Genomic DNA, 25958 nt, shown 5'->3' with positions numbered 1-25958 from the left:
GGGGGTGCCCAAGAAGGACAAGAAACTGGCAGTCATGTTCCCCCAGCTGCAGCATAGTGCCAAGTTTGCTCCAGTGACGAGGAGGGAGGGGGTGATGAGGTCACTGACTCTACTTGGGTGCCTGATAGAAGAGAGGAGGAGGAGGCACAACTCCAACGAGGCAGGATGTCCTCTAGGGGGCAGCTTAAGGGCAGCCACCCTACTGCATCACACCGCAGAGCTCCGCAGGTGCAGGGCGCTGCTGACTCCCCGCTGATTTTGAAAAGTTTGTTTGGTGTGGGCCTTTGTACACATGTCCTGTTGGGAAATAATGCGATTTTTTATCACAGTACTGCCCACAGACTCCTGGGAAATGATGACTCACATTTCCCAAGAGTCTGTTGGCAGTACTGTGATCAAAAATCGTGTTATTTCCCAACAGAAAATGTGTAAGAGTCCAGGGCTTACTACGCATGCACCAAACAGCCCGTTGCAGCAAGAGGAAATCCGTGCCAACTAAGCTTGCGCCAACCCGCACCTGCGCAGAAGACCTGATGGAAAAAGGCGGGAAAAATGCCCAGGAGGCACACAGGAAGTGACCTCAACCTGATGGAAAAAGGCGGGAAAATGCCCAGAAAACGCACAGGAAGTGACCTCAACCTGATGGAAAAAGGTGGGTGTGACAGACCTAGCCAGAACAGAGGCTGTTGGAGAGGACTGTATGCAAGCCTGTTGCCTTTTGATTATGGGCCCTGGATTTTCAATGGAACAATACTCTTTGTGAGGTGAATGAGAAATCCAGGCTGAACTGTACTAATCGGACTCAGTCGTGTATATATGTATATATTGTATGGGGACTCCTTACTGTAGATTTGTGTCCCTGAAGAGGGAGGGGGGATTCCTCCAGCAGCCCCCTGCTGATAAGACGGATTCATTCTGTTGGGACACATCCTGTGAGGAGATGCTGGTGTCATCAATTCCAACTACCTGTGTTTATGTTAATTGAATGAGCTGATGACATTGTCCTCTATACAATGTAGGAGAAGGGACGACTCCTATTGGAGCTGCTATTGTGAGAAATGTCCTGTGATAATTAACTCAGTCTGGGCAATAGGTCATGTCTCAGTCACCTAGGCTGTATAAAGGATTAGTTAATTAGCTCATGTCAATTATGTTAATTAGGTTACAGTTCTATTGTTAGAGGAGGTTCCAACGGCATATAAAGTCTTGTAATTTTGATTCTAAATAAAGTGAGTTCTTGGTAGCAACAAGCAAGTGTCGCCTTGTTTTGTGCTCAGAGAGGTTGGGATATCTGTATACAGACTGGGAGGAAGTGGTATATGACGGAAGCACTCAAGCGGAGTGTGGGACGTTCCGTGACAGTGGGAAAATGCCCAGGAGGCGCACAGGAAGTGACCTCAAACTTCCCTATATAAACCCAGCCCAGACACTGCCAAATTGCTGGATTATCTTCAGTCCCCCTTGTTCCTGTGCTAGTGTGTGATCTATCTGAACTTGTTGTGACCTGGAAACCTATTTGACTACTCTTGATTGCTGCTTGCCATTGACCTTAGATTTGTACCTTGATTATTCTACTTCTTTGCCCCTTTTGTATTCAGCTGCCAGATTGGAACCGACCCCGGCTTGGATCTCGACCATTCTTCTGATTAACCCTTTTATATTTCGTTGCCAAACTGGACTTGACCTCGGCTCAGATCTCAAACTAAGGTTTGCACAGTGCTCTGCACTCTTGGCACCCGTGCCAATCGGTGTCCACCAATGCCTCGTTTCCACTGAGCGGATCGGTTTGGGTTGGTACAGTGTGGAAGGCCTAGAATGGTCCGGCCTATTCAGGGGAGCGTTTCCACTGCAAATGGGACCGACAGGGGCCATACGTGGGTTTAGAAAAAAATGCCTAGCATGGCATCACACGTCCACCAATCAGTGGAATATATAGTAGTTCCGCCCTAACCGAACCGTTCCATTTTCTATGGCCCCACATCTGAAGCAGGACCCTGAATGGAGCGGTACGGTTCGGTTGTATGGGCCGCTTTCATAATGGAAACACCCAAAATAGTGTACCGTACCGAACCGAACCTATCCGCTCGGTGGAAACGAGGCACAAGTCTCTGTCTCCATCTCCAGAAGCTTCAAGGACCTGAGGTGCAAGGGAGGCCTCCCCACTACTTCGGTCTCATCTCAGGTACATGGCCCGTGTGACAAAATGACGCGATTTAAGGCGGTTGCCATAACAACGGGGCAAGACCTTCCTCCGTCGCCGCCCGTTGTTATGGCAACGTTAGATACAATCGGCGCTACGGCCACCGGAGAATCGCGCATGCGCGATATTGAGAGGTGCATGCACCTCTCCATCGCTATTCCTGGAAGAGCTATCGATTGGGCTTCACATGCCCACAATCATGACGGCAACGGCCTAGAAGATTTACTAAGTTGTGAGTATAAAACACACATATATTATCAACATCCACAATCGTTTTTAATGGTAATAATGCATTATGCTCGTATACCAGAAAAAAGAAATGTGGCCAGAACTCCGCTTTAATTTGCAGGGATTTCCTCTCGCGTCCTGTTTTGGCTATGGGACAGGAAGTAAAGGTAAATCTCCCCAACTGGACACAGATGGCATATAAAAAAAATTACAGGGGCCCTTATTTTATCCAAAATGAAAAAAAATTTTGCCTATAGGAGGCAAATAGTTTTGCCTATAGTTTAATATTATAAAAGGCTAATAATGCAGCATCCCTTCAAACAGCTGGGATAAGCAATAATGGATGATCAGGCTCACTTCCTCAAAAACATCAGCATAAGGAAACACCTAGCAAAATAGCTCAAAAGAAAAAGAGGGAAAACATAGCGCTCTCTGTGTTTCCAAGAATTAATCGATCTTTGCTAAAAACTTACATTAAAAGCATACAAAACAGCTTATCAACCTCTTGGCAACTTAGAGAGAGAATGCTCCCCATAGCTCACTGCCCAAGCCAGTTGATACCAGAGATCAAATCATCTAGTCCGTGCTGCTACTGCTCTTTCCTCTCAAAACTGAAAGCTCTCTATCACTCTGCCTGACCCGTTACATCACTAATTGACTTTGTCAGAGCCTTAAAGAGAATGTAAACCCAAAATTTCATATTCCTGATATGTGCCTGCTGTACCATGTACTTATATGAAAAAGTGTCCTGTTCTCTTTGTATTGCTTCCTTTACGTGAAATCACTGGTGTTCCTGCCAGTCCCTCTGCTTTCCTATTAAAAACTGACCACACTAAACAGGAGAATACAGCATGGTCAGTTCCCTAGCTATGCTGGGAACTCAGCCTGCTCTCCTCTAATGATCAGACTTGTCTTGACACGCAACCCTCCTGCAAAGCCATTCACTGGGAAGCTCAGTGTGCTGCTGCTTCTCCTCCCACCAGCTGGTATGCATCTGAGAAGAGAGGGAATGCAATCACCTTAAAAAAAGGGGGGGGGGGAGTATTCATAATGTTTTTTATATCTACACAGAAATGTTTTGCCTTTCATTTCTATTTTAGGCTGAATGGGTTGTTTTACAAGGTGATCGCTTACAAACACTTTAATGCCGCGTATACACGATCGGACATTCCGACAACAAAATCCTGGATTTATTTCCGACGGATGTTGGGTCAAACTTGTCTTGCATACACACGTCACACAAATGTTTTCGAAAATTCCGAACGTCAAGAACGCAGTGACGTACAAGACGTACGACAAGCTGAGAAAAATTAAGTTCAATAGCCAGTGCGGCTCTTCTGCTTGATTCCGAGCATGCGTGGAATTTTGTGCGTCGGAATTGTGTACACACGGTCGGTATGTCCGTTTGATTTTGTTGTCGGAAAATTTGAGATCCAGCTCTCAAATTTTTGTTGTCAGAAATTCCGACAGCAAATGTCCGATGGAGCCTACACGTGGTCGGAATTTCCGACAACAAGCTCCCATCGAACATTTGTTGTTGGAAATTCCGACCGTGTGTACGCGGCACTAGAATGAATGGCAACGCAACGCGCATAATGAAAGTTTTCATGTGTTAGCAGTGCACAGATGTAATCAGGGGGCTAAGGCTCCATTCACACCAATGCGTTTTTTCATTCTTTTTACTTTTTTCAGAAACGCAGGACATTGTTTTTAACATGGGTTCCTATGGTATATCATCACATCAATGCATTTTTGTGCCTCTGCATTTTTGGAAAGGGTCAGGGACTTTTTTGCTTTTTGATTCAATAGCGTTTCTACAGAGTTTTAACTGCGATTTGCGTTTTTAAATCTGCCCAACAACTTTTCCAATAAAAAAACGCAAATCGCATTAAAATCGCTGTAAAATCGGAGTTCCACCCAAAAGTGGAAGCTCTACTTATCTGTCTCCCCCCCCCCTCCGGTGTCACATTTGGCACCTTTCGGGGGGGGGGGGGGTGGGGGAGGAGAGCGGGTACCCATGTTTGACCCCCCTCCTCCTCTCTACGCCTCCTCCCATAAAGTGCAGCGCGTTTACACAGAAGGGAACATTTGCAGCCGGTTTCCCTTACAGGCTATAGCAACAGCAGCACCCAAGAGCCGTTGAAAACTTTGACTGGGGTGCCGACATCCCTGGATTTCAGGACAGGTAAGTGTCCTATTAGTAAAAGTCAGCAGCTACAGTATGTTCAGCTGCTGCCTTTTAATTTTTTCGTGCGGGGGTGGAACTCCGCTTTAAGCCTTTAGAAAGGGAAGTTAGGGCCGTTTCATATGGGCTTTCCGATCAGGTCTGCCTGTCACTATTTTAGGTGGTCCTAACCTAAAGCTCCATGGAGATCTATGTGCAGGCTAATGTAAATGGATTTGTTTCTGTTTACACCCACCTACCTCCAAATCTTTCAAGGTTGGAAAAAAAACGGAAAAGGACTGCATCCTTTTTTCGTTTTTCTAGACCAGAACGTGATGGATCGGAGGTAGTCTGATGTAAACAGGCACAAATCTGTTTAAATTCATATGCCCCTAGAGCTATCATGGGTCTGCAAAGGTCCATTGTGCAAATGCATACACAAACCGACCTCTGTTCTATTCAGCTTTCATTTAGCAAGGGATCTGCTCATGGAATCGCTGCTAAACAGAGTGAGGTGCTTTCATGTGAAGGAGCCCTTAAATGCTAATTGGTGGCTATGCACAGCTGCTCCAGTTTTGATAAATTCTGCTCATAATGCATCTACAGCCCCATTCACACTTAGAGAGTAGGAATCTCAGGCAAAATAGGCGTGATTCTGCCTGCAATTCCAAATTGCACTATAATCACGTGCGGGTGGGGCCTACTCGCCTTGCATGTGGGGGCACTTCTTCTCATGTACGCGCTCACTAATGCCCAGGACCAGGCAGGGCCGTGGTCAAGTGAAATCAACATTAAGACAGAAATCCAGCTTAGAAGTGAGCCTTACACCTTGTGCAGCTGTGTATCACAAGCAGCTTCCTCCCATGAACCACTCCATCCCTTGCTGCAGCACACCTTACCTTTCAGAATGTAGCATTTAGAGGGGGACACTGCTGAGCTTGTGTCCCGCTCCACTAGTCCAGCTTTCCTCTGCCATCCCACTCCCAGTGACAGAATAGAGTCCCTCCATGCACTAAGCGCAAATCTCATGAGTGCACTTAATTAACTCTCCTGTACCAGGCGGCTAGGTCTATGGGGTCTGCATACAGCAGGTTCGGTCCCAATTGCTTCTGGGGAACCAACTGCTAGGGAGAGAGTCAAAGCACCAACACCCTCACTACCAGAGAATATGTCACCCATGCCTTGCACCACTCTATGCTGTCTGGCTGTTATTACATTCCCACCAGTCCATGGTTACCCGCCTACTTCTCTTCCGAGTTAACCCTTCATGGTGGCTTTCCGTTCCTTCCTCTTCACGCCATGTGTGCTTTACAGGCCCTGTTCTTCTAGATGTGCCATGTAGCTCCATGCACCCCTTCGAATAACTTCAAACTAGGTGTGAATCAGATGAGCAGTCTTTACTGGACAACTTGGTAATACAGCCCAACAGTGCAATAACAGGCCATTCCTAAGTAGGTAGACCCAGGGTGTGTGCATACCTTCCCCAAAGATAAAAGCCCATACGTGGTGGAATCCTGGCTCCAGGGCCACTGATATGGCAGTACAGCCAGCCCTCCTGTACTGGGCCCGGGCCCTGTCAGTTTAAAAGGGGGACCAAGGCACCTGCTGAGCAGGAGGGCCGGCAGTACTGTCTTATTGCAGACAGTAATTCTCTTTTGCCTCCCCCTGCAGCACTGCCAGCTTCTACTCCTCTTTCTTCCTCCGGCTGCACTGCAGGAAGATTGGTCCTAGCACATGTGCCCTTCCATCTGCTGTCCAGGCCCCCTGTGTGCCCCTTTCCCTCACAATGCTGCTAGCTTCCCTTCTTCTCTGCAGACAGCTGCTACGGGAACACAGGGGTATGTTTCAGGATGAAGAGCAGGGGAAGGGGCTGGTAAATATGTAATTTATTGGCCCCTTCCTTTCCTGAATGAACACAGTGAGCAATCACTCCTGTGTCCATTGATCATTGAATCATAGTAACTGTTTACTATGCTTCAGTTTATGAATGAGAAGCAGGCCTCAGAGAGCTTCCTATTCATTCATCTGTGCAGCTGAGGCTGCAGAGAAAGGGACTGATAAATCTAAGTCCTCAGTCACTTTTGGCCAAGGGGTGGCCTGCCAGGTAGGCTCTATGGGGCCCCGTAATTTCTAAAAGCAGCCCTGTGTCAGGGCTGGGCTCAGCCCTTCCTTCTCTGAGCTTGCCAGCTCCTATCTCTCCACAGTTTCTCAGCTGTTGATGATATTCTGCTCGTCAGTCCTGCCTACTTAAGCCGTCCAGTCCAGAGGATCTTTGCCTTGGTCAATATCACAGAAACGATCTCCTGCGAACCTGTTCAAGACTTGCTTTGCTGACATCCGTTCTGGCTCCAGATCCTGCTTGTTGTTCCATTACATTGATCCCTGACTTCTGGCTTGGCTGACTATCCGTTCCGGTTACTGAACTTTGGCTATGTTTTGACTATGTTTATTCTATTTACTTTTATTATTAAACAAGTGTGATTTAACTGTACTTCTGTCTCAGCCTGATTTCATGGTTTCTGACACCCTGTCTGGCTCAGGCAGACTTCGTAAAGTCCAGATGTTGCCAGTGGTTACATCCTCAGGCTCGGCCTCTCAGTTACTTCCCATACAGGCCACAGACACCCAGAGCAGAGCCTTCCCCTAGTTTATATATCAACACAGGGTGGAGGGCAGAGCCCAAAAATGCCTGGGAAAATGCCGAGATTGACTTAACCCCTTCCCTTCTGGGCAGCGTGGAGAACGAATTAACCAACCTGTAAGAACCTGCTTAAACTTTGACCGTTCATTCCTAATGGCACCCCAAACATGGCGCGATTTTCCAGCGATGATCGTGCGGCAATTGCAGCAAAATGTGCGTGAAAAAAAATTAAATCACGTGAAGCTTGTCACCCAAAAAGGTGCAGGAGCTTCTTTTTCGCAACAAATGTGCATGGGGCACCCTCTCAGGTGAAAAGTCTTCCCTATGAGCGCCACATTAAAATGTGTGAAAAATCACCCCCACAAAATTGCACACATTCCCGCTATGTGAGGGGTGAATGGGGCCTTAATTGCTGTTACCGTAACGTATAGTGACACGCTGTATGAAAATGTCGCAATCTGTTAAAAAAAGGACATTGAGAGGATTCCGTGTAAAAAAACAGTCAAGGATGATTCCAGTAGACTATAGTCTAATTTTGTCTACTCTGGGAGGTAAGACTGAAAATCACGTTAGATATTTTCCATAACAATCTTTATTTCCATTGTATGAGAAAAAAATACTTATCGCCCAACGTGGGGCTCGAACCCACGACCCTGAGATTAAGAGTCTCATGCTCTACCGACTGAGCTAGCCGGGCACTTGGTGGCAGTGCTTGTACCTGGCTATGTGTCTTATATCATAAAGCAGGCGTGGTTAGGAGACGGTTTAGACTAGAGCGTGGTACTGAGTTGGCTGGGGCGGGGTTTTGGTGTGGCCGGGGGCGGAGCAGTGGAGTTTAGAGAACTGAATGCGAACATGTCGGCGGGAAGTGAGATGAGCGGTCCGGTGTCTCCGGGACCCTCCATGCCGGTGTGCGCGCTTCTGGGTCTAGTCTCCTTGCTGTGCTTTGTGGCTGGGTTCGGTACCGGGGTGGAGTTTGTGCGGTTCCTGTCATTCGGAGCTCTGTTGAGGAATATCAGTGAGGGGTCGGAGGGTGAGTGAACATGGCGGGAAGGTTATGGTGACTTTAGCTTGGCTCACAAACGGATGAGGGGAGTTTATATGAGGTCGGGTCACGTGATTCTTAAATGTGCCCCTGCAGGTGCCTGATGGTCCTGTGACTTCTGGGGTCGGTGTGTAGTTGTGTCCCTGAGGAGCTCCCCACATATTATACAATGGAATTGTATGATCTCCTTTAGGGTTAATATACATTTCAGGCACTCCATGCCCTTCTGCAAAGACATGAGTGGGCAACAGGGAGATTTTAACCTTTTAAAAGCCTGCAGCAGTGTGTGTGCAATGCAAGTGGTTCTGGTGTGGCCCTAATCACATGAATGGGTCGTGTTGGGCTTCGTTCACACGGGGTGATTACATCCATACTCTGTGTAGGGCCGTGTTCCCACAGGTGTGTGTATTTGTGTGCCAACAGTACTATTGGGATGCAACGCCAGCACAGCCGCTGCGCCCAATATGACATCTGTGTGGGTGCATTTCCCTGGTCTCGCCCTTTGTGTGCGTTCAGGGACCCGCACCCACATAGATGTCACGTTGGAAACGACGGCTGTGTCTGTGCTGGCGCTCCATCGCAATAGTCAACAATAGTATGGAGATGTACACACCTGTGAAAACACAGCCCTGCATCCCAATAGACAGCAATGGGTGGGACACGCACAGGGCATGGATCACCCCATTTGAACAATGTCTATAAGCAGAGGTGTTTTTTGTTTTTTTTTATTGAGAATAGATGCAGGAACTCCCCCCTTTTCTAGTTACCCCTCGTCTCCGCCCCCCCCCCCCCCCCCCACCTTCAAGCACCAATCCTTGGTTCCACTCCCTATCCACCTCCCAGGACCACTGCTTTTTAGAGAATACAGAAGCATGTAACATTTGTGATACTAAGTAATCTGTATGGAACTTGTTGATAAGAAAAGCAATAAAAATAGATCCCATACAGCCAGTAACAAAAGATCTTCCCAGCAACAATAGACCCCATGCAGTAGCAACAGATCTCCCCACATCCAGCACAATAGACCCTTCAGCAGCCAGCAAGAATAGATCCCCCCCCAGCAACAATTGCCCCCCCAGCAAAATAAAACCCACCCCCAGCAACACACACACATCAAAATGATATCCCATCCAGCCCCCCCAGACAGCATCAACCGACCCTGCAGCACACCCCAGTACCCCTTGCCATTACATACACTCAATGCTGCAGGTGGCGGAACTGCATTCACACTGGAAAAAAAAAAAGCCTTGCCCATAAGCCTAGTACACAGTACGCCGAATGTTCAGTGGCATTGGCTGGTTTAGTAGAAACCGGCTGACTGGGCCTGTGTGTACAGCAGCTGGTCTGACAAAAGCTGGCTTGATCAGAAGGGGCACGATGGAGAAAAAGGTCTAACGATCGGCATCCAATCAGCGCTCTCAGCCATTGGCTGAGCGCACTGATTGGATGCAGATCGTGTGTTCTGGTGGTGGGGGGCGCCCCTGTCAGAACACAATAGCTCAGCGGGGGAGATCGCTGTACTAACATTACATAGTACAGGGGCTTTTCCTCAGCGCTAAAGTTGTTTGTTTTTGTTTTGTTTTTTTTTTGTTTTTTTTATCGTTCAGTCCACTGGGTTGAAGGGGGGGGGGGACCCCTCAGTGCGTGCCAGGCTTTTAGGCATTGATAATGCCTGATGATAGTAACAAGGGGTAAAAAAACAAAAAACATTGCAGCCACAAAGCATCACATCCGCAGCATGTGAACAACATTGGCTGCCTTTTGTAGCTTAAAGGATTAGTTCACCTTTTACAAAAAAATGCCTATACAGATAAGGGGCATCTGCACAGTTTGTTTTTATCTACAGCTCTGACTAAAATTGATTAATATCCTTGCTTTAGGTGTAGGCCATTTATGTATCTCCTGAGCCTGGCAGGAATGCTCCCTGAATGTTGCTAAGTGAGGCCCAGCTGGTACTGCTCACCACCTCCATCACAAGAGTGAGCGCTCAAACTGAATCAGGGGAGAGAGAGAGAGCATGTAAGGGGGGTGAATCAGAAAGAGCTCACTCCTGTGATGATGAAGGTGATCAGTAATGACTAGGCCTCACTTGGCAACATCCTGGGAGTATTCTAGTCAGGCTTCAGAAGTGTGTAAATGACCCACAACTATAGCATGGGCATTATTCAACTTTAGTCAGTTTGTTTTTATCTACAAATACCCATTATCTTTATTTTTTGAAAGGTGAACTAACCCTTGGGGGGGGGGGGGGGGGGGCACTATAAAACTGCCGCCCTTCCCCTTTTTGACTGCAAGTGTGTACGGGTCCTTAGAAATTGTTCACACATGCCCATGGGGGTGTAAAACAAGGCAGTTGAGCCGTGGTTTTACCGTCCACCAACATGCAGTTTAAGTTTAGCTGCTGCGATTGTATGTTACTTTTGGCAGGTGGTGCCTCCGCTGAATATGACTAATGCAATTCTATGAAGTTGCGCAACAACTGCGTGCAATGTGCACAATTGCAGTGTGGAAGTATGGCAATTATGGGGTTAAATCAGGTGGTGAGGAGGCAACTGAGGTTCCTGTCAAATACCTGAAACTCTGTTTGAGCTTGGATCACTTGACTTTATAGAGGAGCAGCAGTTCATGCTGCACATGAGAATGAGCCCCAAGAGCCACCAAAATATTGTAGTTCAGGTGCATGTCAGATTAGGTCTGGTAAACTGCCATGTATTCCATTTTAGTTCTTGTACTTAAAGTGGAGTTCCACCCAAAAATGGAACTTCCACTTTAAGTGAAGGTGATCCCCTGACATGCCACATTTGGTTTTTTTGTGCATGTCCGTCTGAGAAGCCACAGCCGGGCGCCCACAGTCAGAATCCCGGCACCATGGGGAGGGGGAGAGGAGCTGGGCTTCATTCGCCCGCATCGGTGTACCGTGGGACAGGTGAGTGTTCGATTATTAAGTCAGTAGTTGCTGACTTGTATATGGGTGGAACTCTGCTTTAAGGCTTGATTCACACCTATGCATTTAGTGCTTTTTGCAGATTTGCACTACAGAACTTGTTCCATAGGAAACCATGTTAAATGGACTGTAGTGCAAAAAACACTAAAATTGCATAGGTGTGAATCAGGCCTAAAAACCCCTGTCAGTTTGTTTTATACTGACTCTATTCCATTAGGTAGATTTCCCTTCTTTGTTTCTTCTCCTAGAGATGCAACGGGAAGTGAGAGGAAATGTCTACAAAGGAATGGATTGTCCTCTTGGTTGTGCTGTGCATACAAAGTTTTGGAAGTTGTTGTTTGCATAGACTTGGGCATGTTCTCCAGCTCATGTGTGCCAGCACTGAGTGCAGACACCAAGCACTGTCAGAATATGTGTGTTTTTTTTTTTTTTTTTTTTTTTTTATCGATATGAAAGGTTCCTCTACAGTGCATAAAGCTGAACTCCGGGCACAAAAAAGTTTATTGAAATATATTCCTCAATGGTCACCAAGGAAATAAATCCACTTTGTGTGCACAAATGCCTTTGTGCACCTAGATATTAGCTTGTAAAAGTAGTGGTGACATCATGACTTTTTCACCTCTGCAGAAAGCAAAGCTGTGGGAGGGACCCAGCAGGCCCCTCCCACTACAGGAGATAAGACCAGGCACCCTGCACAAGGACTGAGAGCAGCAGTGACTGGTCTTGATTACGGGAAGCTCCTACAGAGACAAGGAATACTGCACAGATCTTGAAGAAGTACACAAAGTGCACCAAGATTCAACTAAGAATACACATGCTGCTTCTATATAGACAGTTTTGCTTATCTCAGAGTACAGCTTTATTACAGCTAGGTAAGATAAATATTAAAAAGTGTTTCTTGCAAAGAAAGTAGTAAGCACTCGTCTGCGCTGCCACTCTATGGTGACGAGAAACTGCTGAGCGAAGAATCTTGTGACACTCTGGTGGCCTACCTGGTCTCCCACCGCGCGCTCTCATTGTTACATTCTGAAGACTCTTCAGCCAGCAGTTTCTTTTCACCATAGCAGAGATTGACAGTGCAGTCAGCGATGAGAGATGAGTATTCACTTCTTTCCTGGGAATATTTTATTTTCTGTAGTCATTATGGTGAAAGTCTCTCTTTAAACGTAATCTTCTTAATGTTGTATAGAACAATCCACACTTGAACCTGTAAATAGACTGACACTTGCTAACTGTTATCTTTCCTTTCACAGGTGAGTCCCCTCTGCTGTGGAAAGATGCTATTGGAGACTCTGAGTTCCTGCGCTCTCTCGGGATAAATTTGGCCTTGCTTCTTGTATTTGTTTTCCAGCACAGCCTCATGGCCTGGCCTCTATTAAAGGAGGGGGTGACTCGGGTGTTTGGTGTTCTTCAGCGCTCCGTTTATATACTGTGCACTGCTGTCTCCCTCCAGGTACTGTGTCAGTCTTAATAAAAAGCATCATGGTTACACCTTCTGTTATGCATTTTCTACTAGAATAGGAAACAAAACAAAAAAATGCAGTTCTTTTTACATTTAACATAAACTTGTAAAAAAAAAAAAAAAAAAAGTAGTTTTCCTTGAAAGGAGATATACTTTTTTTTTTCTATGGATCACAGGAGTGCAGTTAACTCTACGTGTGTGTGTAATATAATATATATACCCGCTGTCGGGTGACCTCATAGACCCGGTCAAGGCTCTGAAAAGGTGCCGTCCATATGGTCGGAGCCTGGACTGGCAGTTGGCTCAGCCTCTCAGCGAACTGCTGAGAGTCTTCTCCCTCCCCCTCCACAGCTCAGTTCTCCAGTGGGCGCTGGAGGGGCAGAGCAGAGAGCCAGTGATTGACATTGCAGGCTAAAGACTGAGAGTTGAGTAATCAGCAGCGTTTGATTCCTCAGTTCTTGGTCTTAGAGGTTGCAGAGGAAAGGTGCAGCTGGGATCGGTGCTACAGCCATTTGGGTAAGTAATACATTTTTTTTTTTTTTTTTTTTTTTTCTTATCCCATACTTCTCTTTGAAATGATAAAAGGCTTCATTTTCAATTCAATGACTATTAGTGCCTTAAAGTATTCCCCTTGAAATCTTCTACATTTTGTCAGGTTACAACGAAAAAACGTAAATGTATTTTATTTTGATTTTATGTGATAGGCCAACGCAATGTGGCACATAATTGTGGAGTGGAAGGAAAATGATGGTTTTTCAACATTTTTTACAAATAATCATATGAAAAGTGTGGCGTGCATTTGTATTCAGCCCCTCGGAGTCAATACTTTGTAGAACCACCTTTCGCTGCAATTACAGCTGCAAGTCTTTTTGGCAATGTCTCTACCAGCTTTGCACATCTAGAGTGACATTTTTGCCCATTCTTCCTTGCAAAATAGCTTAAGCTCTGTCAGATTGGATGGGGAGCGTCTGTGAACAGCAATTTTCAAGTCTTGCCACAGATTATCAATTGGATTTTGACTGGGCCATTCTAACACGTAAATATGCTATGATCTAAACCATTCCATTGTAGCTCTGGCTGTATGTTTAGGGTCGTTGTCCTGCTGGAAAATGAACCTCCGCCCCAGTCCCAAGTCTTTTGCATACTCCTAAAAGGTTTTCATCTAAGATTGCCTTGTATTTGGCTCCATCCATCTTCCCATCAACTCTGACCAGCTTTTCCTGTCCCTGCTGAAGAAGAGCACCCCCACAACATGATGCTGCCACCACCATGTTTCAAGGTGGGGATGGTGTGTTCAGGGTGATGTGCAGTTTAAGTTTTCCACCACACACAGTGTTTTGCTTTTAGACCAAAAAGTTCAATTTTGGTCTCATTTTGACCAGAGCACCTTCTTCCACATGTTTGTGTCCCCCGCATGGCTTCCTGCAAACGGGACTTCTTATGGCTTTCCTTCAACAATGGCTTAATTCTTGCCATGTTTCCATAAGTGCCAGATTTGTGGAGTGCACGACTAATAATTGTCCTGTGGACAAATTGTCGCACCTGAGCTGTGGATCTCTGCAGCTCCAACAGAGTTACCATGGGCCTCTTGGCTGCTTCTCTGATTTAATGCTATCCTTGCCCGGTCTGAGATATATATATATATATATATATATATATATATATATATATATATATATATATATATATATATATATATATATACATACATACATACATACATACATACATACATACATACATACATACATACATACATACATACATACATACATACATACATTTTTAACCTAACCTTGCTTTAAACTTCTCCACAACTTTATCCCTGACTTGTCTGGTGTGTTCCTTGGCCTTCATGATGTTGTTTGTTCCCTAATTTCGCGTACACATGATCGGGATTTGGGTCAGAAAAATATAAGATGGCTTTTCCGACGGGATTGCTGTAAGCTTGTCTTGCATACACACGGTCACAAAAAAGTTCTCTGAGCTTTCAACTGCCAAAAACGCGGTGACATACAACACTACAACGAGCCGAGAAAATTAAGTTGAATGCTTCCGAGCATGCGTGATTTTTCGCGCGTCCGAATTGCATACAGACTATCGCTTTTTCGGATAGGAACTTTTTCCGACCGAAAAATAGAGAACCTGCTCTCAATCTTTTGCTGGCTGGAATTCCGCCAGCAAAAGTCTGATGGAGCATACACGGTCGCATTTTCCGACCAAAAGCTGACATCGGTCTTTTGCTGGTGGCATTTCTGATCGTGTGTACGGGGCATAAGGTTCTTTAACAAACCTCCTGAGGGCTTCACAGAACAGCTGTATCGATACAGCAATTAAATTGCACACAGGTGGACTCTATTTACTAATTAGGTGACTTCCACTAGATTTTAGTTAGGGGTATCAGAGTAAAGGGGGCTGAATACAAATTCATGCCACACTTTTCACATTTATTGTAAAAAAAATTGGAAAACCATTTATAAGTTTCCTTCTACTTCACAATTATGTGCCACTTTGTGGGGTTCTATCGCATAAAATACATTTTTACGTTTTTGGTTGTAACATGACAAAAGGTGGAAAATTTCCGGGGGGTATGAATACTTTTTCAAGGCACAGTATACAAGTTGTTTTTACCCTTGTGATTGCCTTTTGTATTGGCTACCAAAAATTACCTTTATAACACATAATCATTACACCTTAAAGCCTCGTACACACCATGTGATTGTTGGCAGGGGATTGTGTGATGACAGACTGTTAGCCTAAAATCCGACTGTTAGTACGCTCCTTCAGACAATTGATGTCCAACTTTCGGCCAACAAATGTTGGATGGCAGGCTAGTAAATTTTCGGTGGACAACGGTCTGTTGTCAGATTTGGGTATTGTCTGTACACAAGTCCAAAGTACAAACACGCATGCATGGAATCAATGCTCATCAAACGCAACATTAGCAGAAGGTGCCCAAAGGGTGGTGCTCAAGAGCTGAAATTCCACGTAGTACGTCACTACGTTCGTGTTTGTTGGCCGACAATTGTGTGCCGTTAGTATGCAAGACAATATCCAGGCACACACCATTTTGACAAAAGTCTGACGCTATGGCCAACAATCCGATCGTGTGTATGAGGCTTTAGACTGGGTCCAGACTGGAGCACGGAACAGCTCACAGCAGGAGTCCGGTGCTCTTTATTCACTGGTTCAGGTCTAAATTCGGCCCAAATTTTTGGCTTAATTCAGACCTGAAATGGACCAAAAGACGCACAGGACTCCTGTGCAATTCGCATCAGAGCCGCTCCGGAGATGTGTGAGAACTGGCTCCATAGAGAGCCGGGCACAATCTCCTGTTAAGTGAATTGGATGCGGAGAAATTTGCAATAGTGTGAACCCAGCCTAAATTGTAACGCCACCTTTTGTAACATACAATGTATCACCCAACCCTTAAGATCATTAACCCCTTTTTAGGGCGAACATTGTGGACATGTAGTTTACAACTGATAGTGATATCTGGCAGCATAGCAGGGTTAAAATGACTTAGATGGGGGAAGCTAAGCAGGAATTCTATGCACGTAAAATCTGCAAATAGCATGAAATTTATCACAAAAATTGATATGTTTAATTTAGTTGGTAATATTATGCCTAGAATTTGCATGTCCTAGCTTTTCAAATGTTTTATGCTTGTCTACCTGCTTTGATTTGGTGTCCTGGTTGTGCACGACCCTAGATATGGCTCTAATGGGCGCTTACACCTACAGACCGGAAGATTTTCCCCCTTAATGACCAGGCATTTTTTTTTTTTTGCGATACGGCACTGCGTCGCTTTAACTGACAAATGCGCAGTCATGCGACGCTGTACCCAAACAAAATTGACTTTTTTTTTTCACGCAAATAGAGGCTTCTTTTGTGGTATTTCAACCTTACCTCCCCGCCCTTTTTTTTTTTTTTTTTTTTTCTCTTTCTATAAACAAAGACAATTTTGAAGAAAAAAAAAAATCTCTCTCTCTCTCTCTCTCTCTCTAGGGGGTGATCAAGGGATTAAATGTGTTCCTAACTGGGGGGGCGGACTGACTGGAGGAGGAGATCAATCGCTGTTCCTAATCACTAGGAACAGCAGAACACTCTCGCCTGTCAAAACGGGGATCTGTCTGTTTACATTGATCCCTGTTCTGGCTCTCTTTCCCGGGATCGCGGCCACGCGCATTGTGTCCCCCACCGTGCAGCGGGTGCACGCCTGCCTTGGTTCTTAAAGGAGCCGATGTACAGCTATGGCGATTTGCGGGATTGAGCCAATGTATAATGACGGCAGCTGGTCAGCAAGTGGTTAAGGCATTGCCATGACATCAACTACAATACTGGTATGCTGAATTGATATCTGATGTGAACTACATGTACTTTTAATGTCTGGTTGTACAAATTTGTGACATCTCAAACCTTTGCCTGATAAAAACACATGTTTTTCCTCTATTCATAGATCATGATGAGATACTGGCAGTCTTTCCCACGTGGGCCCTTCCTGTGGAATGTCCCTACTGCTCCATGGAGTGCATTATTCCCTGTAATCTGCGCTCTGCTACACACCATATCGTGGCTGCTTATTTTCAGTGTTCTACTTATTTTTGACTATGCAGAGCTCATGGGAATTAAGCAGGTAAGTGGGTGGGGTAAAACTTGACACCTTTTTGTTTCCTAGTCCCTTGTGTTTTTCCAGAAACCAGAGATACTTCTATTGCTAAAGTAAAATCAGGACAGCAGATAAAAGTGTTACTAAGGTATACTTGCCTGCTCTGTGAAATAGTTTTGCACAGAGCAGCTCAGATCCTCCTCTTAGGTCCCTCTTCGGTGCTCCTGGCTCCTCCTTTCTGTTGAGCGCCCTCACAGCAAGCAGCTCCGTGTTTATTCTGACATGGAGCCACGGCCCAGCCCCGCCCTGCCTGTCACTGACTTTGACAGCAGCAGGAGCCAATGGCGCTTCGCTGCTGTCTCAGCCAATGAGGAGGTAGAGTCCCGGACAGCTGAGTCTCTTGCACAACATTGCTGGATCTAGATGGGCTCAGGTAAGTATTGAGAGGGGCTGCTGCACACAGAAGGCTTTTTATCTTGATGAATAGAATGCATTAAGATAAAAAAAAAAAACCTTGTGCCTTTACAACCACTTTAAAGTTTTCAGCTTATCACTATGGATTCAATAAACACATTAGGGTACTTTACCTCAAAGAGCACTGACTAATTATAGGATTAACCCTTTGACTACCAGGGATGTGTTTCAATCAGAGGGCTTAAACAATGTCACAATTGCCAATGGCAGTAACAAGCTTGTTTGTTTTTAAATCAAATCTGAAAAATGCAAAAAAACTGTGTAGTCTTCAGGCTCTCCCACTCCTCGTGGGACTTTGAGACAACAGCAAACAGTTTTAAAGAAGGCATCGGTTTCCCAACAACAAAAATTTCCCTCTCCCTCTCTCTCCTATTTAAGCGGTAGTAAACTCCTTTCTGCTATTTTTGCCTACGGGTAAGCTTATAATAACTTACCTGTAGGTAAAATGAATATCTCTTAAATGTGCACAGTTTAGATGGTATTCTAGTGAGCAGCAGCTGGTGACATCACTGGCGCATACGCTCTAAAGGAATGGCATGCTCGTGTCGTTACTTAAGAGCTATGACTCCTGCGTGCATACACGGTAGTGATGTCATCACGGCTAGGCCATTCAAAGCGGCTGGAACCCACGAACCTTAAAAGCAACATCGGGTGAAGATGGAAGGCCGGTCTGCAGTGATAGCGCACTGCTGGTGGGCTTCTTTTTAAGGCAAGTCCCTCCATAATGTGGCAGTAGGCGATGCACATTTTATTACCTTGCAGGGATTTTTTTTTTTTTTTTTGAGAAAGTTTACTACCGCCTTTATGTACCATATGCTGTGAAAGAAACCAGAATACCTGTAGAATTGCCCACCTTTTGAAAAGTGGTGGACTATCTTACAGCACATAGATGTCTTAAAGTGCCAGCATTCTGCAATGGGGCTCTTTTATATCTCCTACCATATTATTATTGGCCTTCGGCGGAAGCCGTCATCCACCCATTTTAGGCACCGTAAGGGCAATCTTTTACATCTTCTCACTAGCGGGTGGGACAAACCTCACCCGATTCACGCCACATACTCTACTTTCCCAGCCTCAGTGTTATGGGCAATTCAAGCCCAAGAGCAGTGGAGTAGGGTATTTTGCATATATATTTGGGCACCTTAAAGGCTATGGGCAAAAGAAAACTTTTTAATACTTGCCTGCTCTGTGCTGTGGTTTTGCATAGAGCAACCCTGATCCCCCACCGATGCTACTGGCCCCTCCTTCCTGCCGAGTGTGCCCAGAGCAAGGTTTGGTCCTGAGCCGCTGCTCTGTCTGTCCATTCAGACAAGGAGGCACTGCTTAGCCGCGCCCCATCTCTCTCCTCATTGACTCACTGACTTTGACAGCAGCAGGAGCCAATGGTGCCTGCTGCTGTCTCAGCCAATGAGGCAGGAGAGCCGAGCACTTGATTGAGATAGGGCTCAGGTAAATATTAGGGTGGCCTGCTGCATACAGTATTTTTTTGTTTTGATCTTTAAAGTGAAGCTCCGCTTGTTCGCACTCCCCTTCCACTGTACATTTGCCACTTTTTGGGGTTACTTGGTTTTGACAGGTACCTGCTCCCACGTCCGGGTAAGATCGGCGATCTATGACATTTCCGGCCTCTTCTCCCCCCGCTTAGGTCCCAGAAGATAGCAGGACCATTCAGAAAGTCTAGCATAACTCATGCATTTGCAGTAGGGAACCGACTGTGAAGACGGAAGGCTTTACTGCCGGTTTCTCTTACTTACAATGCCAGCACCTGGGGTGCCAACATCGCACGATCCCCGGACAGGTAATTTTCTTTGTATTAAGTCAGCAGCTACAGTATTTGTAGCTGCCGACTTTTTTATTTTTTATACTGGAGCTCCTCTTTAATGCTTTAAGATAAAAAACCTACCTTTTTAGATCCACTTTAAAAGTCTTGTGTTTTCTAAATTGAGGGATATTGGTGCCCACCTGTGCGATCCTAGCAATACGTATATACATGATCGGTTTCTCAATGTCTTCTGCAATAAAGGTACCCGGAAGTGCCCAGCTCTGAGCAGCAATTATTGAATGAACTACAAGTCCCATCTTCCACCGTGGCAGACCGCTTGTAGTTCTCAAACTGCAAGGGAGCTGATGAGCATCTTTGTAGTTCATTCACAAGCCCTGCAGCTTTCAAACTGACTCAAATTTTATTTTTTACTGCATTTAACTGCCTTTTGAAGAACAAAAGCAGTTGTCTGGGTATAAAAAAAAAAAAAAAACACAGCAGCAGTTATTTCCCAAGATTTGTCAGCCAGGGGTGTCTGCATAGGTTACTCAGAGCCAATTTAGGTGCAGTGTTGCTACCATTTGGCTGTAATTGACCAAATCGGGTAACAGTAATGTTTGCAAGAATAGCTAGTCTTGCATAATCTATAACTATTATCAGCTGCACCAGTTTTACACTTTCTGTTTAAATGCCAGAAGCTACAAGTGGGATAAGCATTCAATACTTTAAAGCAGGGGTCTTCAAACTATGGCCCTCCAGTTGTTCAGGAACTTCAATTCTCATCATGGCTAGTCATGTCTGTGAATGTCAGAGTTTTACAATGCCTCATGGGAAGTGTAGTTTTGCAACAGCTGGAGGGCCGTAGTTTGAGGATCCCTGCTTTAAAGCGTCACTTCTGGTATTCCTAAGGTTCCCAGCAACTTAGAATGCAGGCAGTGAGCTGAAGTATTTTAAACTCCTTTCTGTTCAATTTACTTTCTCACAGGTGTATTACCACTGCTTTGGAATGGGTGACCCCTTGTCTCATAAGTCGCCTCGTGCTGCTCGCCTCTATGCCCACCTCAGGCACCCTGTCTTTTTGGAATTACTTGTAATCCTGTGGGTGGTACCCTCCCTTCCTCCGGATCGCCTTCTCCTGGCCTCTGCCCTCACTCTGTACGTCTCCTGTGTTCATCGACTGGATGTCCAAGATTACAGCTACCTCCGTTCTCAGCTTGAGAAGAAGTTTTCACTTTTCACCCGTGAGGAAGCTAACACTGACCGGGAAACGTGGAAAAATGACTGAGACAGCTTTGTAATTTTGAGTTTTGAAAAGTATGTATAGGAAAAGACTAACTTGGTTGAAGTATTTTGAGCTGTAAATAAGTGTTGGTCTACGGAAAACAAGTGCCTCGGATGGACCTTGACTGTGGTATACGATGATGGATAAACTTTTTTTAAGAATTTTAATAAGGAAGAAACTTTGCCTCTTAAACCCCCCCCCCCCCCAACACCTCCTCATTGGATTTAAATTATTTCTTTTATATTTGCCAAGTTTTAAAAGTAAGATAAACTCGATCATGTCTAGAACAATACTTTCGAGATTAAATCTAACTTGCTAACCGTGTGTTTAAAAAAAAAAAAAAAACACCCATGGGTTGGCATATTTATGAATCTGCAGCAACTTTTAAGGAAGCAACCGTCAACGTTGTCCATCATCTGGTAATCCTAGACAAGGCTCCATGTACCAAAGGACTGGGTTTCACCGTGTAACTCCCATGAGCACAGCTTCCTGTAGAGAATTGCTCTGCTTTTTTGTTTGTTTTTTTTTTTTTAGCTAGTGCTGCCATGCAAAACCTGACCATGTGATTGGGAGGTACATATCTCTACAAAGCTATTTTTGCTTTTTGATTATACACTGAAAACAAAAAGGGGGGTGGGGGGGTCTTCTTCTTCCTTTTTTTTTTTTTTTTTTTTTTTTTTTTTTTTTTAATTTATTTTATTATTTTAAAGCATTTTATATTTTGTGGAAATATTGTATATTTCAAATAAAAAAAAAAAAAAAAATATGAACAGTTCGTGTCCTGGTTAGAAAACTTTAGCATACACTAGCTTTAATGCTTACATCATTTGGAACCATGCCCTGTAACTTTGGCCTGCAATGATGCAGTTCATTTAAAGCAGAGGTACAGGTAGTTTATTCTCGTCTTTCCTCCAGCTACCCTGTCCCTCTTTACCGCCTGCATCTTTTCCTTTGTGCCAGGTTTCGGGCATCTTCATTGGCCAGCACAGGGTGACATCACATCTGCAGAAGCCTGTAATTCTGGCATACTGGGGATTGGGGTGGGTCTGCTTTAAAAATAACCAATCACCTGTGGGAATCTATATTATTCTGAATCTCTACTCTTGAGTTGTTTATAGTGCAGTCTTACTTTTATTAATTGTATTCTCTCCTTGCTGGGCTGTAAGACCTGAGGTCTGTGTTGAATGCATATAATCAAGATATTTAAAGGTTCTGTTTAAAGGTTGAAAGGATACACCGAGTGGGTTACGCCAGGGAAGCAAGGACAGAAAGACCAAGGGATATCATCGTTAGATTCAGGTTCTATGAAGACAAATGGGAAATTTGGAGGAATCTGAAAGGAAAACCACCAATTAGGGTCGAGGGAGTAGAAATCCAGTTCTACGCAGACCTCGCGCAAGAAACCCTAATAAGAAGAAGATTGCTGAAACCCCTATTGGAATTAATGAAAGTACAAAACATCAAATATACATGGGATTCCCGGCCTGTCTGAAAGGATATAAGGAAGGGAGGTCTGCTAAATTACGATTCCCGGAGGAATTAGAAGAATTTTGTAAAAAGCTGGACATTCAGATTCCGGAATTACCAGGCTGGACACCAGAAGATTAGGGGACTTACTAAGTCCCCAGCCGGGGGGAGAGGGGGGGGGATGGGATAATAATAGAGAAGAAAATCAAGTCAAGATAAGAATGGAATAGGCAGGCCACCCCACTCCAATAGCTAATCTAAGGAGTGGGAAGAAGCTGAATACCTGGAGCTCCACCTTTTGATTAAGGGGTTCAGAAAGGGCTCAGATGGAGATCCTGGATGACTTTAGGGGCCAAGAGGGGCCAATTGGGGGGGGGCGGGAGGGGGGGGGGAGAGGTGAGGGGTGGGAAGGAGGGGGGGGAACACAAGGTGCAAAGGGAAAAAACATATATAACTCAAATTAAGCCAGAGAAGCGTAGCTATCAGGTAGGGGACAAACATGACAACTCTTAAATTTTTGACATATAACGTTAAAGGCCTGAATTCACCCTCTAAAAGATACAACTTATTAAGAGAACTGAAAGAGCAGGGAGCAGGAATAGTGTCATTGCAAGAAACTCATCTGACATATGAATCGAACAGCAGATTATGGTCTAAAAATTTCCCGACATGGTACTATGGAGATACAATATCTAATAGAGCAAGAGGAGTGGCAATAGGAATGGCAAAAGAAGTACAATTTAAATTAGATGGAAGAATGCAGGATACGGAAGGAAGATTCCTTTTTATAAAGGGATCTTTAGGAGAGTTGGATTGCACTATTGCAAGTATTTATGCCCCTAATAAAAACACAGTAAAATTCCTGATAAGTACACTGGAGAAACTAACAAATTTTAGGAAAGGGGGTCTGATAGTGATGGGGGATCTAAATGTGTGTCTAGAACCAACGTGGGACAGTGCGTCCGGTGTGCAGGGGACGAATAACGTGCAACTTAGAAGGTTGAGACAGAAACTACACGAGAACCAACTGGTGGATATATGGCGAATTTTGAATGGTAGAACAAGAGACTATACGTTTTACTCCCCTGTACACCGGACGTATTCCAGACTGGATTACATACTACTGGAACACAGGTGGCTAGAGAGGGCCACTGAAGCAAAAATAGGTGTCGTCACACTGTCGGACCACGCCCCTGTAGTAATGGAATTGCGCATCTCCCAAACGCAGAGAAAAACCCCCCTATGGAGAATAAATGAGGATCTGCTGTCAGATGAGGGGGTGATTCAAAGGGTGGAAGAGGAACTCAAACAGTACTTTAGGATAAATGAAACTGGAGACGTCTCGGGGGCAGTGGTCTGGAAGGCCCATAAAGTGTACATAAGGGGAATACTAATAAAAGAGGGAGCCAGAAAAAAAAAAGAAAGGAACAACAGAATGGGTAATCTTACGACTGAAATATTTAACATCGAACAAGAACACAAAAAAATGAGAGGACTCCATAAAGAAATATATCAAAAGTTGATAGATAAAAGAGATGAATTTAAAAGACTGGTAGATCAGAAAACAAAAGAAAAATAATTTCTAATTGAGAAAGAGAGATATCAGTGGGGGGATAAAACAGGGAAACATCTGGCCAGAATGCTAAAGAAAAAAAAAAACTCGTAATTTCATAGGCAGGATACAGACTAAGCAGGGCTCAATGGTTTATGAAACAAAAGAAATAGGAGAGGTATTTAGAAACTATTACAAAGAGTTGTATGCAGGAGAACATAAGGGGGAGCAAGAAAGGTCAAAGAAAAAAAAAAAGATAAGGGAATTTTTAAAGAGTGCAGGGATACCCGAGATTCAGGAGAGAGATAGAGAAGCCCTGGAGGAAGCAATTTCGGAAGAAGAAGTAAAGGAAGCAATACTAGAGGCAGCACAAGGAAAAAGTCCAGGGCCAGACGGATTTACTGCAATCTACTACAAAAAATTTAAGGATATCTTAATACCGAAGATGTGTCAGTATATGAATGTGTTAGGAAAAGATTGTAAACTGAGTAGAGAGGCACAAACGGCCCTGATCACGGTGATCCCAAAGGAAGGAAAAGATACAACCCTCTGCTCCAGCTACAGACCCATATCACTATTAAATACAGATACAAAGATCTATGCAAAAATATTGGCAAAAAGGATGAAGGGGCTAATGAATTCATTGGTCCATCCTGACCAAACAGGGTTTGTGGCTGGAAGAGAGGGAAAGGACCATGGGGTGCGAACACTACTCCTTCTACAAAAAATAAAAGAGGACGGGGCCCCCGGTCTACTCTTGTCCTGCGACGCTGAAAAGGCGTTTGACAGAGTAGACTGGGGGTTCATGTTCCAAACATTAGAAAAAATGGGAGTAGGCCCAAGGATGTTGGAAAGAATAAAAATATTGTATAGACAACCGAGAGCAGCAATCAGCATCAACGGGGTACTCTCAGAAACTTTTGTAATGAGGAGAGGGACAAGACAAGGGTGCCCCCTGTCTCCACTTCTTTTCATCCTTTCATTAGAGCCCCTTCTTGCAACATTAAGAAATGACCCCGATATTAAAGGACCAAAAGTGGGCAATGAAGAGCACAAGGTATCGGCATTTGCCGATGATGTACTCTTCTATATAATTAAACCAGAAAGTACCCTGCCAAAATTAATCGGAACGATAGAACAATATGGAGAGCTCTCAAATTTTAAGATAAATATGGGAAAATCTGAAATCCTAAACATAAACCTAAGAAAAGCAGATGAGGAAAATTTGAGGAAGAAATTTCAATTTATATGGAAAAAAGAAATAAAATACTTGGGCGTAAAACTAGCTAACTCCCTGGATAAAATCTATAAAGGGAACTACATCCCCCTACTGGATGAAATCAGAAAAGAGGGTAAAAAAATACAAATTAGACCAATTTCTTGGATAGGCCGGATAAACGCCATAAAAATGACCCTGCTTCCAAAAATTACTTATAAATTCCAAATGTTACCTATAGATCTACCAATATATTACCTCAGAAAACTAAAAACAATACTAACAAATGTAATCTGGAAAAATAAAAAACCGAGGGTATCTTTAAAGACGCTAAGAAAAGGAAAAAAGAATGGGGGTTTGGCGGCTCCGGATATTGTAACATATTATAACGCAATAATCCTGTCACGAGCGATAGAATGGGTAAGGGATAATCAAGAAAAAAGATGGGTAAATCTGGAAAAATTTTATAGTAAGGCACAGCTAGGAGCAATTATTTGGAATCCCCCCCAACACAGAACGATAGATGAAAATACACATGGGTTAACACGGGTGGTAATTAAGATGTGGGATAGAACTTACAAACAGTTAAATAAGACTTATAACTCACCACTTATAAGAGTAAACGATAATGAGTTTTTTGCACCGGGGAAAGTAAGTATAGGGGGGAAATGGATAAAGAAAGATAAGGTGGAATTAAGAGAGATAATGAAAAAGGGGAAAATTAAAACAATGCACGAGTTACAACAGGATACAGAAACATGGGTGATGAATGGATGGCGGTATGCACAGTTAGAAAGATTTATTAGAAAACTACCACAACCTATAAGATCAGGAGAAGAGTTGACGGGATTGGAAAAACTATGCACGTTAGAAAACACAAAAAACACCATATCAAAATTATATAAATTATTA

General features: G+C 44.3%; 1 protein-coding gene and 1 non-coding gene across 2 annotated transcripts; one reads left to right on the top strand and one right to left on the bottom strand.

Moving 5' to 3' along the window:
* Positions 1-7857: 7857 nt before the first annotated feature.
* On the bottom strand, positions 7858-7930 carry TRNAK-CUU (transfer RNA lysine (anticodon CUU)). Its single transcript has one exon. It is a non-coding gene; the product is annotated as a tRNA-Lys (tRNA).
* Positions 7931-8034: 104 nt separating this feature from the next.
* On the top strand, positions 8035-20966 carry NRM (nurim). The gene is made up of 4 exons (XM_073598897.1): positions 8035-8266; positions 12476-12675; positions 17144-17320; positions 20515-20966. The coding sequence occupies exons 1-4, from the start codon at positions 8089-8091 to the stop codon at positions 20812-20814; spliced, it is 855 nt and encodes a 284-aa protein (XP_073454998.1). The 5' UTR covers positions 8035-8088; the 3' UTR covers positions 20815-20966.
* Positions 20967-25958: the final 4992 nt, after the last annotated feature.

Source organism: Aquarana catesbeiana, linkage group LG09 (genome assembly GCF_042186555.1).
Source record: "Aquarana catesbeiana isolate 2022-GZ linkage group LG09, ASM4218655v1, whole genome shotgun sequence".
Classification (NCBI taxonomy): domain Eukaryota; kingdom Metazoa; phylum Chordata; class Amphibia; order Anura; family Ranidae; genus Aquarana; species Aquarana catesbeiana.
This window is presented reverse-complemented; position numbering and strand designations above follow the sequence as displayed.